We start from the raw sequence: 16,806 nt of genomic DNA, 5'->3' as shown, positions 1-16,806 counted from the left end.
AAGATCACACCACTGCACTCCAGCCTGGGCGACAGAACAAGGCTCCATCTCAAAAGCAAAAGCACCTAATCTTTTGTGAGGGAGGTGCCCTCATGGCCCAATCACCTCTTAAAGGCCCCACCTCTTAATATTGTTATGTTAGCAACACCTGAATTTTGGAGCAGACGCATCTAAACCATAGCAACCCCTCACTCAGTTTACCTTCAGTTTAACACCTTACCACAAAGATCAAAACAGGGAAATTAACATTGATATCCACTTCTATTGTCATTACCCAGCATTAATGTTTTATCCTCTCTTAACTGAACTACTGTTGTAACCTCATAACAAGTCTGGTTTCTTAATCTGTGATCTGTGTCTGTATTTCCAATTAAATCTGGAGGTCCTAACAGAGAGAGTGGCCCACAATATGGGTTTGCCCTTTAACTGAAATTTCTTCCCTATTTCCTAGAGGGTAAAGCCAGTGCTCCCCATCTTGGCATGAAAATTCCCCTATATTTTCTTCTTAATTTCATGTCCAGGCTTAGCTTTGATGGCAGACTTTTTCTGTCATGTCATCCCTCTTTCTGAGTATTTTTTGGCAATTTTATCTCACTATCTTCCTTTTACCTAGAAGGTTTTACTCCCAATTCTTCTGCATCTTATGTAATACTCAAATAGCTACGACTATTGTACTCTCACGTGTTCATTTTTGCTAGCTAGTTGATGAGTTACTTGCATCTGGTGGAATGTGTTACACAAGAGGCATTGAGTGCATTTTTTATAACTGCAGATTTTGTAGGACCTCTGAGTCATCATTCTGAGTAGAAATTCCAGTTTTACAAGACTATCAACTGCTCAACAAATATTATTATTACCTTTTCACTTAGAGTGACTGTAATTCAAAACACTTCCAAAAGATATTGACTGACTAGATATTGCTAAAGTTCTACCCTATTTCCGTAAACACTGAGGTATGCTGCTCTTCCCCCAGTTGCTGCTGAGCATGTTGATTTCTGACAGCCCAACACCGATACTCCCTGCCACCGTTTTATAGTTGTCCTCCCCTGAAGGGAGCTGCTTGGGCCAAGACTAAGGCTCCATTCTCAGGGGGCATCTTGCATGCTGTAACTGTTTCCTGCTGGAATATAAAAACTTGGCCCATTTCCTCAATGGGCATGCCATCTCTAGAGCCCTATGGAGTCCAATGAGTCTTTTGTTGTGACTGCATCACATCCCAGATGCTTCTGTCTAATTTTATCCTTTTTCACTCCCCCATAGATATTGATTAAAAACACTCTCCAATGAAAGTTTAGCAAGAAATCTTTATCTCAGAGTCTACTTCCAAGGAAACTAATCTGTAACACCTACCTGCTGTTTCTCATTAAATCATCAGATAATTTATTCACTCACCCATTTATTCAATGAGTAAAGGTATGTTCAATAACCATTATGTTTCCAGCACTTGCTGTATGAAGAAGACATTGGCCCTGACCTCACAGCATGTGATTCTTGTTACTACACCAGACTTTTTCAATTTCTTTCCATTTTCAGGAGTTCCCAGAACTTCCCATAGTCTCTGACACTACTTTGCCTTTTCTTATGTTTATCTTCTTGCTTAGAATTCCTTCTCCTGGTTAAACTCTACCTTTCTTTAATGATTTAACTCAAAGGCAACCTCTGTTAGAAAATGTTCCTGATCACCCTGTCTGTGCTGAACTAAGTGAGAGATCCATAATTGGCGCTACTGCATTCAGCTGAATTTCTTTCTCTATTTGTCTGACTCTTCCTCCTCTTATTCCCCCTCAAACTGTGAGCTTTTTGAGTGTAAAGATTTGTTGTGTGTGTGTGTGTTTAATCATTTACATGTCTGCCAACAATACACTTGGGGAGGCAGGTGGAAGTTATTTTTTTTAATGGCATCAAAATGTATAGAGATTTGGTTGCTCTTTAAATCCAAAATGTATAGGTTTCCTCTTTAACTGAAATTTCTTCCCTATTTCCTACAGGGTAAAGCCAACGCTCCCCATCTTGGCATTAAATTTCCCCTATATTTTTATATATATACTCCATAACAGGCAAACTGTATATGCTCAATTGTTGAATGAATGAGTGAATAAAAAATAAATTTGAAAGAAAGGTTATGATTCTGTTATCCATTATGCCTAATTATGTAAGCAAGATGATTAATTGGTGGTTCAGATCTAATTTTATATTCTGAATAATTAAATAAGATGGGATAAAATATTCTTTTGATATTTCTGTACAGCTTTTTTCAGCAGCCAATTTTTCCAGGTACGTTTAGTTGTACTTTTGTAAGATGTAAATGTGACATGGTATATTATATTATTAACCTTACATTTCATATTCCTTTGTTAGGATTCCTTTGCATGTTCCCCAAGCCCACATGCTTCTAATACTTATCTTTAAAATGAAAGCTACAAAGGAATCTTAAATAATACAGATACTAAAAGTATCCTTATATAGTACTCCAGGACTCTTTCTTTTAAAAGACTTAGATATAGTTGAAGTTATGACGGAGCAGTTTATCTTCAACTTTTTAAAAACATTTATTTTCCTTTTATTCCCTACACATCGATTTCTGTATAAAATACTTGACAAAATTTAGCTCTTGGCAAAGGACAATGTGTTAATTATTATCTTTTTTCTTTCTCTTTTTCATTAGGTACGTCTGTCACTAACGTCACTGCGACCGACGCTGATGACCCAGTTTATGGAAACAGTGCAAAGTTGGTTTATAGTATATTGGAAGGGCAGCCTTATTTTTCCATTGAGCCTGAAACAGGTTTGTGGCCTAAATTTCGAATTATATTTGCCATGTTTTGCTTCAGGGAAACGCTTTTCTTGGGATTTGCATTATGAAATATTATGTGTAAGTACTTCACTGCCTGCATCAATACTATTTGAATATGCGACATGAGGTACACGGTGAGCCCTACAACCATTTTTGATGCTGATTACGACAAATCACAGAGCATTTGTATGATATCACCTATTTAACACACGGTCTGACACCATTTTTCATCCTGGAATAAAGGGAAGAATGTGCTTATATATCAGACAAACTTAAATAGTAGACTTAAGTAAAAATTCAGTTGCTTATTGGCTGTGTGATGCTTGAAAAGTATCCAAGTTCCAATTTGCACATCTGTAAAATGGGTATGGAACATACCACATAATATTGTGATGAAGATCAGATAAAACAATAAATACCAAACAGTGCACGGCATGTGGTAATCATTCAGTGCACTTTAGATATTATTACATTTGCTACTAGATTCCTCCTTGTAAAACACAATACTTATATATATCCATTAGAGCTCTTATAAAGATATTATTATGGTCAATATTAAATCCAGCTAATACCCTGTGATCTGGTGGTACAGATTGTATAAGCCATGAAGTAAGTTATCTAACAAACAGCCTTTTTAAACCAAGCTTTAAAAATAGCCTTATAAAAATAAGTTTTTTATAAATGAAAATATGTTTTTAATTTTTTAATTTAACAGTATATTAAGAGATCAAACATATTTTGTCTGACTTGTAAATCCTGTGAAGTTTTGTTGTAGCACATTTAAAAACTATTATTAAGAACAATTATTGTTTAAAAAGCAATATCTTTTTTGTATATTTTCTTCTATATCCAGTGGTATTGTATGTAAGTTTCCAGATAGAAAAATTCAATGTACAGGCACATATACATATAGTGTTATTTCTTTGATTTATGACTTTTCAGCGCTATTGAGATAAATTTCCATGACTTACCATTAATTCAATTATTAATTAAATTAAAAATTTAAAGGCTATCTTTGCTTTTTTATTTTAAATTCAAAGGGTAAAATCTTAATAAGTTTAATACTGAGAAAAAGTACATTTATATATAAATAGGTCAGGGCGTAAAATTGAATTTAGATTTGGAAACAGGAAAGAACTCTTGTAAAACACATTAATTAGGGGTATAATTATATATCCTTCCTCAGCCAAGAAGGAAGTCTGTTCTAAAGTTTTTCTCATTTGGTTCCCTTGATGATCCTGAAATGGCAGAGCAGGTGGCTGCCTCCAAGTTTGAGATGTCCTATAACTTGGCCAAAGTTACAGTGGCAGAGTTCATAGCAGAGGTGGGACTCACACCCTGGTTTTTTATTTCAATACTAATGTCAAATTTGTTTTGAACTTCAGTTTAATAGGTAATAACTATGGCACAAGGTCTTCTGTAAGACAGAAATGTGTTAGATGCCAAAATGGACTTGAGTAATGTTCTCTTCTTGGCCATTTGTTCACTTGGGTCTTTTTGTTCACCATTCCCAGTGCAAATAGACATTAATCCAGAAAATACCTATGGAGCATTCACTATGTGCCAGGCACTGGATTAAATATAGGGAGAAAAAAATCACAAAGGCTAATCTCAGTCTACAAGTATCTCACAATCCATTTCAAAAGACAGATTTTTTTTCCACCATAAATAAATGTAGCATGGTAATGTCATTTAAATAATTTGTTTCTTAGGAATAAATTACTGTGAGGTGTAAATAATAAAAGCCCCCTGCTAAATGAGAGGATTTGGACAATTATAAGTTTCAGTGATATAGATTGCCATTTGTTTAATTAACTGTTGTCAGCAACATTTAATATTTACATTTGTATTCAGCATAATGTGTATCTATATCAACACAAACTCATTTTAGTTTTATCACTTCCAATCTGACAGATATCAAATTGTCTGATTTATAGTTTAGGAAGTTTATTTGGCATTATAGTGGATAGTGTAATGGAGATAAATGATACTTGAAGAATTCACATAATATTTTCTTAGTAATGTTGGGTGAATGAAGTTGAAGTTTTTAAGTAAGGTGGACACAATTTAAATAAAAATAGAAGCTAAATTCAATAATCGATAAAAGTCAGACTAAGTTCTTTAGATGAAACATAAATATGTATGAGTGGAATGTAAACATTTTTGGGTAAATGTCTGCAAAATTATGCTTGAGTGTGTTCAAATGAAAGCAGTAAGTGTTAGTTGTCCCTAAGAATCTAAATTAGACTCTATCTTTGAGGACCTCTCTCTTAAAAAAAAGAATTGAGACTGATAAAATGTGTGTGTGTTTTAAAGGAGGATATACGAGCTAAGCAGAAATAGATTAAGGACATTGTTTAACATTTTTTATTAGAAAAACAAGAAAAAAAGAGGCAATGGCCTTGAACATCTGGAGTTTAAAGTCTGTAAGCATATGGAAAGCAAATACACCCTTTGTGGGGACCAAAAGATGTGTATTAGTTGGGTCCTTTGGAAAATAGAATGCTGAGACAGAGATAGGAGTGCCAATGGCTTATTAGGGGCTTATGACTGTGAAAAATAAAAGAGGTATGAAGCCGACTTGGACATGGAAGTTCCTCTTATCAAATGCAGATCTTCTACCCATGCGATCAAAGAGGAGAAAAAGCAGTATAAGGCAATGTAGATCTGACAACATCTTGACCAAAACAGTGGGACCCCTGGAGCAAAGATTACTCTTAAAAGGAGTTTCATGTTGCACATAAATGGCCAGGCTTTAATAAACCCACCATGCTCAGTCATTGGCTGGGATGTGCCTGTGGAAAGCAGGGTCTTGACTTGGATCCTGAGGTCAAGCCTAAAGATACTTCAGCCACAGGGTCTCAGCTAACTGCATGGAAATCCTTAAATTAATCCTTTGGCAGGTAAATCCAAGCAGTGGGCTTCTGTGTCTTCCACAGTGTGTGCGTGTGTGTGTGTGTGTATGTGTGCATGTGTGTGCATACGTATATACATATATACATGTATATTCACACATATATGGATACATATATACACATATGTATGTAAATATGTGCTTATATATACACATACATATGTATGTACATATATATGTTTATACATACATATATGTACATGTATATATACACATATATGTATATGAAGAAAACAACTTTTAATTCTATAAATTTAGCAAATATGATATTAAAAACTATAATATGCAGGAATAGCAAGTACTTGGTGGATAAACTGATAATGGGAATATTAATATATACATTGATTTTAAAAATGCATGCTATGGGTCAAAAACATTATGAATGGCTACTAATTTTGACCCAAGAATCCAAATTCTAGCAAAAGAAAGAAAATGTCATGGATGAGCAGAGACTCATTACCTAAGACCCACATACCTCTGAGAGTGCCTAATAAGATGGTTCTTTACATGATAGGTCTGCACATTACTTCAGGAAGTGACCCAGCATAGATGGGTTGGAAAATGTTGGCTGAATACCATTACACATCACCACATATTTGGGACCAACCTTCAGTTCCTTTTTACACCAGGATTCTGGCATACTCTCAAGGGTCAAATCTGTAGCTAAAATGATCAGTATTGTGACAGTGAACACTCCCTCACCAGGTTACATAAGGCAGTCACATTCATATTCTTTATAAAGAAGATTGCCCATTGACCACTATCAACTCTTCTTTGCTGTTATCATATTTTCAATAACAAAAAATAAACCAGGGCATGAGACAATAAATCTTGTATGTATCTTGTTTTTTTCTCACAAGAATGCTAAAAACAGAACTCCGGAATTTGGAACAGATAAGTTCTGCTCTCCCCTTGCTTGTTACATTTCACTTCATGGAATTATTTTCTGTTGCCATAACATATCAGAGAGAGCTTCTTCTATTGTTTCAGTTATCACCTTAAGAGCACAGAGAGATATGCCATTTGTTCTTTATTTTCTTCTTTGAGCTTTAACAAAATCAGGGTTATCTTGTTTATTGACTTGTTTATATTTTTTGTTAATTACCATGCTAGAGTTCAAGGTACAGAAAAGAATGGGGCTTGTATGATTTGCTGATTTTGCAAATCTATGCATCCCTGTGCCTAGGTGTCTGGCACCTAGAAGTCCTTCAGTAAGTAGTGAAGGATAGAATGAGGGAAAGAGGGAAGGAAGGAAGGAAGGGCAGAGTCAGGAAGAGCTGGAGGAAGGGAAGGCCAGGAGGGATGTGCAAAAGAAGCAGGAAGGATAAAGGGAAGAAGGAAGAAAGTGCAAATTAATAGAAAGAGAAAAGCTTGCCACAATTCATAGAGAAGATGTAAGAGGAAACATCTAGGGATTAAGGCTTGGTATCCCGTCTATACTTCTATCTGTTTCTCTGATGGAAGGAACACTATATTAATCTCAGATATGATTGTTGTGTTTGAAATTCATTTAGGACCAGCATTCATGCTTTTTCCAAATCTCATACTATGTTTTAAGTGTCTAGGCAACACAATGCTATTCTAGTATTTGCAAAAATGAGCCTTAAGACCATAATAAACTCTTGCTCAGATTTGCTTCTAGATCATACAAGGAGATAGAAAGGTTCTGGGACCACTAAACAAAGAAGAAATGGTTATTAATATATCTTCCTATTCCAGAGGTCACTGTGCTGGTACTACTAGTGCTGCTAATAATAACAGCAACAATAGAAAGCCAAATCATTGTGTGTATACGGTCTTTTAGGTTTGACAAAACACCAAAACCAAACTGTGGAGTGAAGAGTTTGTGTCTCCATTTTGCAAATGACAGAACTGTGTTTCAGAGAGAATGAAGTAAAATGTCTTTCTCACCTTCAGATAAGTTCCTCTGTCAAATCATAACAGGAAGAATAAAAAGAACAGAACAAGAACCTTCTTTATTGAACTCTTACTATGTTCTTGCCATTGTGCTAACTGGGTTTGCGTACATTATTGAATTTAATTTAATTTTTTCCACACAATATTTTGAGATAGGTATTAGTGTCATCTCACTTTTACTGATGAGACAACCGAGTTTGACTTGCGTGTTTCTTGCCCAAGGTGTTTGAAGCAGGATTCAAGGTGAATCTGCCTGATCCCATACCTCAATTTTTGACCTTCTCCCTTGCTTCCCACTTAACTTCCAAGCAGCATAGTTCATACCAGGGAATGACATTGGTTTGAAAAGAGATCTAAAGAACTTGGAAGCAGGTTCAGGCCTCCTCTATCCATAGGTGTAGGAGACAGTGTAGCATCAGAGAAAATGGAAGGCAGTAGTAATTGTAAAATGAATTGTCATTCTTTTGAATAGCTTTTATTATGGTACTTCAAAAGACTGAAAATAGTTTATTTGTATTCTTAAAATGTTTTTTTTTTGTTTTGTTTTCCCCTCCCTGCCACCCCCAGTACCATATGTTTGCTTGTAATATTTTGGGCACAGACAAGGAGAAATGTGGCATTTATTTAAAAGGCACTAATTTGAGGACAGCAGTGAGAAAACAGTTGCAGTCCATCCTAGGTGATTGAAGATGGAAAGTCTAAATAAAATGCAAGGCAAGTGAATAATAAATGCTTAATTATCTAAAGAGACCAGGGTAAAGTTTCAGAACAGCCTAAACTTTGCTCCAGGCAAGTGAGAGTATGAAAAATAACCTGCTTAAAAATAAACTAAGTTAATTCATTGACCTTTTTTTGAAACTCTAACCATCTTTCTTCACTGGATACAAATAACATTTGTGTCTGTGGAACCTGTAAAAATGAGCTAAGTAAAAAATACTCCTTGGGAAGAAAAATCCATGTAATGAATGGTTCTTTCTTAGAAAAATCAAGATAATACATGGAGTCTTCATGGAATGCCTTCATGGAATTGAGTCCTTTTTATGCCTTCTGGGTCAAAATGATAAATTGCTTACACACAGGGCCTCTTTTTAATCAGGATTGCATAGATTATAATTTCCACTGCCAAGAGGACTGGCTAAAGAACTTGCTTAGTGAAGACATTTGAGAAGGGGTGGGTACTGAGATAAACTCAGGCAGATGAACAGTGCTGGCATATACATTTATAGGTGGGAATGTCTTCATATTTCACATTATTCAATGCTTAGTCAATATCTACATGCTGCCATGTTGTGGGCACTAAGATTGAAGTGCTGTGTATGATAAATACTACATATAATATAGGGTTCATGACATAGGGATGGAGGACAATGCCAACTTAGCAAACATGTATGAAGAGCAAGAAAGTATTTTTTAGAGTAGTGATAACAGAGAATGTGTCCTGAAAAACTAATGGTAGTTTAAGAAATGAAAATGTGGGGTAAGGGGAGCTATTAAATAAGGTCTTATGGCATGAGGAAATCAAAGGGCTGTGTGCACAGGGGAAAAAATAAATTGGTGATCAGGGTGATATTGAGAAATTAAATAGTTTGCATTTCCTCTACGGTATTAGAAGATTTTACTTGAAGAATTTTTTTGATATATAATAAACGTAATCTGCAATTTAGAAATCCAAACGTAACTAATCTCTGTCTGACTTTGAATGTGTGCTTTCTCTTCTTGTGACTTAAGTACCCAATTTTTATTTTTATTTTATTTTATTATTATTTTTTGTCCCCTCCTAATCTTGTGTTGAAATGTGACTTCCAATATTGGAAGTGAGGCCTAGTGAGAGGTGTTTGGGTCATGGGGGCAGATCCCTTATGAATGATTTGGTGCCCTCCCCTCAGTAATGAGTGAATTCTCATTCTATTAGTTCATGCAAGAGCTGGTTGTTTAAAGGAGGCTGGTACCTCCCTCTCTCTTTCTTGCTCCCTCTCTCGCCATGTGACATGCCTTGCTCCCTCTTCACCTTCTGCCATGAGTAAAACTTCCTCACCATAAGCTGGGCAGATGCTGGTATCATGTTTGTAGAGCTTGTGGAACCATGAGCCAAATAAACCTCTTTTCTTTGTAAATTACCCAGTCTCAGGTATTTCTTTATAACAACACAAAATGGATAGTATGTAAGTCCATCTGTACATAATTCTTCATTAAGTACCCAATTTTTAAAAGCACTAACACTGTCTTCTAATCATTCATGATATTGAAAAAATATATGTCCCATCATTTGCTTTTGATCTTCACAAATTAAGGATATCACTAATATCATTACTTTTGTTATTCTTGTTTGTATTTAATGAAACAAAATGTGATATTTGTGATAGGACATTTTCACTTAGAAGAACCAAAAGCTCTTGCATTGTTGGTAGGTAAAAAAGTCCTTCAGCTGTGTTCCACACAAACCACCTGTTTTCATTAAAACTGCTGGATTTGGAGTTGAAAGTTTGAAAGGCAGGAGTGACATGCAGTGGAGGGAAGTTTTTTGACCATTGCTGTGACAGTTACATCATAGGAGACCTAGAACCTCTTTCCACGCCAAGTGCTGATTAAAAGATGAGGTAGCTCTACCAATCCCACAGCTGATTCACTTTACAAAATCACACACCCCCTCCAAATTATGCCCTCTCATAAAGTGGGAAGCCAGTAGTGGAGAGGCGCAAGGGTGGCTAATTCTGTTACATGTGGAGTCCCTTGCAAGCCTCTTGGCATAGCACAGGAGTTCTCCCTGTAAATATTAGGCACAAGGTCAATAGACAGGAGGACTTGGGAGGAAGCCAAAGAGTGGTTTTTGTCACCTGTGGGGTTTCCTCCTAATGCACTCTTCATCCAATTTCCTTTATGTTTTTCTTTTAACGCAGTAATGGGCATAGATGTCCACATTTTTGGAGTAAGAAGACAGGCGGAAGACAGGTCTTTCAAACACACACCACACACACATACACACATTCTCAGCAACTAAAGAGAAGGAGAATAATATCATATGATTCTATTATTGTTTTAGGACAAAAGAGAGTATGGAGAAAGACACTTGCCTTTCTTATGTTCTTTACATTTCAGATAGAAGAATCAATATTACAATAAAAATTGTAGGCAGCAATAAACTGTGCTGGTGGCCAGTGTCTCCAGTGTCTTTGCTTGCACTCTTATTTAATCCCTATATCAAGTAAAGTAGCTATTTTAACATATCTTATTAAAGATGAAGATTTTGAGGATCTTTGAGGTTAAATGATATGGCCAATGCCAAACAGGTGTCAAACTCTTGGTACATATAGTTTACAATAAATATTTGTTGGACAAATTAATGAATTAATACATTGAAGAAGAATAATGAGAAACTAAAGTGACTCATTTTACTTGTACCTAACTTTACATCTCATTGATTTGTCTGAAATGCCCAAAATAAATGATGATAATGATGGTGACGAAATGTAATTTTAAGTTTCTAATAGGCGTCTGCTCAATACATACAGATGTATACCCCCAACAAATGTCATCCTTCTCCACCTTTTAAGTCTCATTTCGTAGTTAAGAGGACAGCTAGCTGCGTGCACACAATGACTTAACAATCACTATTTTCCCATTTCGTGTCTTCTGTGGGAGATACAATATATGAACTAGGGGCTGAGGTCATATTATTTGTTTTATGATTATTAAAATAATCCCCCACTCCAAGCACATAGAACAGTTAAATATACTTGGGTAAGCTTGAAGTGGTGTGATGGTCATGTTACTTGCACCTTTGGACAAACCATTTTTGAAGTTCACAAGGAACTTTCCAGTGCTGACCATAGCTAGAGTCAAAGAAATGTCTATTTGGAGAAACCAAGGTCTGCATATGTGCATGCTGGATAGAAAGACTATGAACTACACAGCCACCTCAGTAGGTAACACCTGATATCACACTGGGATGCGTTGGGATGGGTTTAGGTGGAAGCAAAAGAAAAAATGTATTCCCCAGTGGCATTCATCCAATGTGAACACACCAGGTAGGATCAGGATTTTTTCCCAGCTTGCTATGTATCATGTCCCTTCAGAATTAAATTGTATATTTGGTTCCTATAGTGATGTCATTTTTGACCTTGGAAATCTAGCTCTGTTTCATATGACTAGTTCAAAATGATTTGGTGAAGAACAACAAAGGTTTGTTTTCATTAATTTTATAGGAAAACATGTTTATCTAACAGCATCAAAGATTAACCAATATCCAAGAGATGTTAATTTGTAATAACTCCTTATACACTAAAAAAGTGTATGTGTGTGTGTGTGCATGTGTAGGATAGATGATAGATATAGACAGACAGATAGATAGATTGATTGATTGATAGATATAGACAGTAATCTTTTATGTTTATTGTTGTAGTTCCCTCCCTCCGATTCCTATAACCTAACTCTGCATCCTCAGTACTTAAGACTACATTGAATATATTCCTTCAGAAATCTCCAGTGCTCAATAATTGGTTTAAATGTTATGGCAAAAGTAACTTTAGATGTAACTTCCAAAGAGAAGGATTATCTAATGTTCTTGTTTAACAGAGAGTTAAACATCATATGTCTCCACCCACCTCCCATAATTAATTTTATATATTAATTACATATATATATATATATATAATGATTGGAAGCTTACAGAAGGGGGTTACTTAACGTTGGAGACCACTTTTCTTTAAGCCAAAGTTAGTCTCTGATGCATGAGTAGGAATCCACTAAGAGGGCAGAGGTAGAAGGAAGAGGAAAGGAAAATACTCAATTTGTTTCCTCATAAAGTCAAATTTCAGAAACATCCCTATGAAATAATTTTCTCTGGACTAAAACATGAGGCCATAGTTTCTCTTTTTGTGCCAAAAATATTGTTTTTGTGTTTTTTAAAAAGAGTTTGTGCCATATGGACAGGGATCCTGGATCGTTTCCTCACTATGCATTGCAGGGCTTAGCACCAGGCCTATCTCATGATAGTTGTTCAAATAATATGTCATGAATGAGAAAACAAACACAGACAGTTAAATCCAGAATGAACATGGTTAGAAAATGGGCTTTTTCTGAAGGATTTTGATACATTTAATTTCAGATGCCAGGAGATGCTGGATTTCAAAAATGGATGCTTTCTAAAAACTTAGAATATATCTTTTGTCATATTCAATATATCCCAGCATCTGATTATTAGGGAACAGTAGCTATGGGATTGTTGATAGTGGACCAGGAACATAAAGATGTGCCCGTAAGTTCTACATAGGACCATCTCATAACATTTCACTAGTGTGTTCTCTTTAGACGCTTTGTGTCTCCTCTTCCCTTCTAGAAGCAATGACTTCTCATTTATGACAGTGGAATGTAACTCTTGAGTATCCCAGTCTGTTTTATTTTGTTCCAAAAATTAAGCAGAAGGTAGTTACCATTTATTGATCACAAATTTTGTGCCATTTCAATAATTTTCTTAGTAACTATGTGAAGTGGGTGTTATGGTCCTTACTTTTCATGTAAGGAAATAAAATCTCTGGGCAAATTAATTTCTGAGAAGTACCCAGGTAGTAAACTTCAGAGCTTGGTTTTCTGACCACTTCTGTCGCATTTTCACCTCTGCTGAATTAGGCTTCCCATCTGCAAATGTAGAGGAGTCCGGACAAAGGAAAAGAAGACAGGTACTCTAAATACCTTGATGCTCTCATTTAGATTAATTTTTAATTTCAATTAAGTGAATTATTTTCAATTAAGTGAATAGATGCTTATTAATCATCTCCACTATCAGGGACAAAATGTGTGGGGTAGAAATAGATTTGACTTGATGGAGGTTAAAGAACTGGAGAGATGCCATCATAAAAAATTATGCCAAAATTATACCAATTGGATATTTTCTTGCTTATTTTCCAAAGTGTCATAAAGGAAATGTATAAGGCCATGAGATCATTAATTTATTGTTATTTCAATGATTTTATTTTGATTTTATGAAAGGGAAGTGGAAACTTAACGGAACATTCTTGAATTACCAGCATCATTAGTTTTTATTCATCTGGATATGGATGATTCAGGAATGTTGGGTACAGGAATTCAAAATGGAGTCACTTGCAAAGCATATTCAGTCTCAAGAGAATCAGTCCTTTGTTCCTTAAAAGGCTGTGAGACTTTCCACTTGGAGCAAAACTCTAATTTAAAAGTAATTTTGAGTTTAAGTACTGATCTGTAGGCTTACTTTTTTTTCCCCTTGCAATTAGAAAATTGCATGGCTATAAAATGAAAATAAATAGATTTTACACCCATTCTTTTAAAATAGATATTTGCAGGATAAGTCGGTTTTTCAAACTCCTATGGGTCTGGTATTATGTTTCCAATAAGTGAAAAAGACACAGTTTTTGAGTTCTCATGGGCAGAATCTAAGGCACATATGGCTATATAAATAAAACAAAGGAGAAGCTAGAAAAGTGATTTAAGGACTATACTAGACTTACTTTACAATTTGTGATTATGTGTAATTTGCCATTCAGAATCTGAAGTGTGATAGTTTTATTATGAGCTAGGCAGTTTTATATCACCATGAGGATCAGAAATTTGGAATTTAGTAAATTAGAGATTATAGTGTTCACAAGGTTAACAGAGTCGAACTGGTTGGTGAATGCAAGCATAGCTATAATTAGATAGATTTTTTTTTTTTTTAACATATCTGGAGAGTTTCTTTAAAGGTAGTTTTCATGTGCGGTAAAGTTTTATTGTGTGTGACACAGCACTATTGGAACTTTCCTTCCATTCCATTAACTTTAATATTGTTGCTGTGGTATTATCTATCTTAGAAGCCACCTTTGCACTCTAACACCTGAGGATCTTTTAAAGATAGAAATTGAGATTGCCTAATTGTGCTGTTTATGGACAAATGCATTCATAAGCTGTAAATGAAAATAATAATAAATGACTGTGTTTACAATGTGAAACAAACAGCAGATTTTATTTTCTTGCTTTCACTCTCAGCAGAGTATAAATTAGCAACCCTAGACACAAATTATAATAATAGAAAAGACTTACTATGTGTCAGGGGACAGTAGAGCTGGTAAAAATATTTGGTAATTGAGATAGCTGGGAATGAACCTTGCTAGTCCTTAGTTTTTCCTTTACCAAATGGGGTCAAGGAAAGAAGTGGCCCCATACAGTTCTTATACAATTAACTTTGCTCTCTGTATGACTTTAGTCAATTCATTTGAGTTTAAATCTGACTTCCTATCAAAGTGGCATTCTTAATAACCAGGTTTTACCAACTTTACAAAGTCATACTTTTAAAGTCTTTCCCTTATGGCATAACTGTACAAGATTGTTATTGATCAGATATTGATAAACTGATTATTGATGTGCTACAGGTTGTGTTTTTTCTCACTATACATAACTTTCCTTAGTTATCCTGTAATAGTTAGAAGAAAGGAACCCACCCTGACCCATCAAGTTTCATTTTCTATCCACAAGTTATACTAAATTGCAATAATCAAATACTAGAATCATCATAATGAAATCTATTCTGAGATCACATCATTTTCTATAACATTGGAAAACAGACTTGGAGAAAGTGCATTTAAAAATGGGAATTGCCTTATTTACATTTCACATGAACTCTAAAGTAATGTGCCTCCTATGCCCTGGAAAATGGTTATTGAGGACTGTCATCTAAAGTAACTGAAAAATTGGCTGAAGGAAATAAGCCAAACAAATGCTCTGTTTTACATATAAACATTTAAAAAAAAAAAAAAGAAAAAAAAAAGCTAAGCCGCTGAGTGGTCACTGTTTCTGAGAGAGAGAGGATTTAAGTTTGAAGCAATGTGTTTTGGAATTTCAGGGGAGACAACTTGGTATGTAAAGTTCTGAATGGGAACTTCGGAGTCAGTTAGGTTTCACTTCTCTCCCCAACATTTCCTAGTTGCATGACCTTGACTAAGATATTCCATATCTCTGAGATCCCATTTCTTTATATCTAAGGAGGAATGATCATAGCTCCCTTCCAGAGCATCTTATAGGGTTCAAGTTGAGATATTCAAAGCACCCCATACATGATTTCCACTCAGCTACTTGAGTTCCTTTCCTGCCAAAGTGAGAAATGTCACTGAAGGGCATTAAGCCAAATATTACTGTCTTGAATCCTGCATCTCTCAATTCTGAGTCACATTGTAACTGAAAATTGTTGGTAACATAAGACATTGGCTTGAAAATGATTTAGGGTGGAAAACTGAGTCTTGCTTACATTTAATACACAAAGCAACTACCAGCCTTATTATCTTGGTGGAGCAGCCCTGAAGTATAAAGTATAGGACCAGAGGATCCAGGCTGTGTGTTCAGACCCACAGCAGCTGACAGAAAGTATCATTTCAGAGCCACCCTTTAACCCATCCACCTCCAGTAGGTCCTGGTTTCTGAACATTTGCTACACCACATATGGTTGTTACTTTGACAAAGGGCTGTTTTCCACTGTGCTGACTGCCAACACCTGTCTCTGAGTCAATTTACCTCATTTTTCCGTGCAACCATTTCAGTAAATGTCAAGGTGCTGAATTTTCACATGTGCAAATATTTATGTAAGAGGGAGAATAAGTACAACAGTAATTTGATCCTAAGTATTCAGAATGTTTCACAGGCATAAATTAATGACACCACCTAGCTCCCTGTTAAGTAGGGCAGTACTGCTCTGGCTCTTGAGTATTCTGTAGCCAGAGTTTTCTATCTTAGAGGTGAAGAGGCAGGAAAATTCAGCTCTAATCCTCTATGCATCTTCAGAAGAGGTCTGAAGGGAGTCACTATTTGTATATGTTTGTTTTCATATAGAATTTCTGCCTTAGTCTGTTGTGTGCTTCTATAACAGAATACCACAGACTGGATAATTTATAACAAACAAAAGTTTATTTGTTCACAGTTCTGGAGGCTGGGAAGTCCAAGATCTGGGTGGCAGCATCTGGTGAGGGCCTTGTTGCTGCATAAGACATCAGTTGGCAAAGGGGCTAAGAGAGGGCAAGAGGGAGAGACAAAACAGGGCCAAACTCATGTTTTTATAAACAACCAATTCCTGTGATAATGGCATTTATTCTTTCCTGGGAGCAGAGACCTCATGGCCTAATCACCTCCTAAATGTCCTAATTCTTAATACTGTTACAATGGCATCTAAATTTCAACATGAGTTGAA

At 35.6% G+C, this 16,806-nt stretch overlaps 1 protein-coding gene across 2 annotated transcripts in view; it reads left to right on the top strand.

Moving 5' to 3' along the window:
- The window catches only part of CDH8 (cadherin 8), a 383,067-nt gene that overhangs the window by 177,353 nt on the left and 188,908 nt on the right, over window positions 1–16,806 (top strand). For both annotated transcript variants that reach the window (XM_054454633.2, XM_063655190.1), the window contains one exon: window positions 2,666–2,785. In XM_054454633.2, coding sequence (XP_054310608.2) covers window positions 2,666–2,785 — 120 coding nt within the window. The remainder of the gene's footprint in view (window positions 1–2,665; window positions 2,786–16,806) is intronic.

This window comes from Pongo pygmaeus, chromosome 18 (genome assembly GCF_028885625.2).
Source record: "Pongo pygmaeus isolate AG05252 chromosome 18, NHGRI_mPonPyg2-v2.0_pri, whole genome shotgun sequence".
NCBI classification, from domain to species: Eukaryota; Metazoa; Chordata; class Mammalia; order Primates; family Hominidae; genus Pongo; species Pongo pygmaeus.
This window is presented reverse-complemented; position numbering and strand designations above follow the sequence as displayed.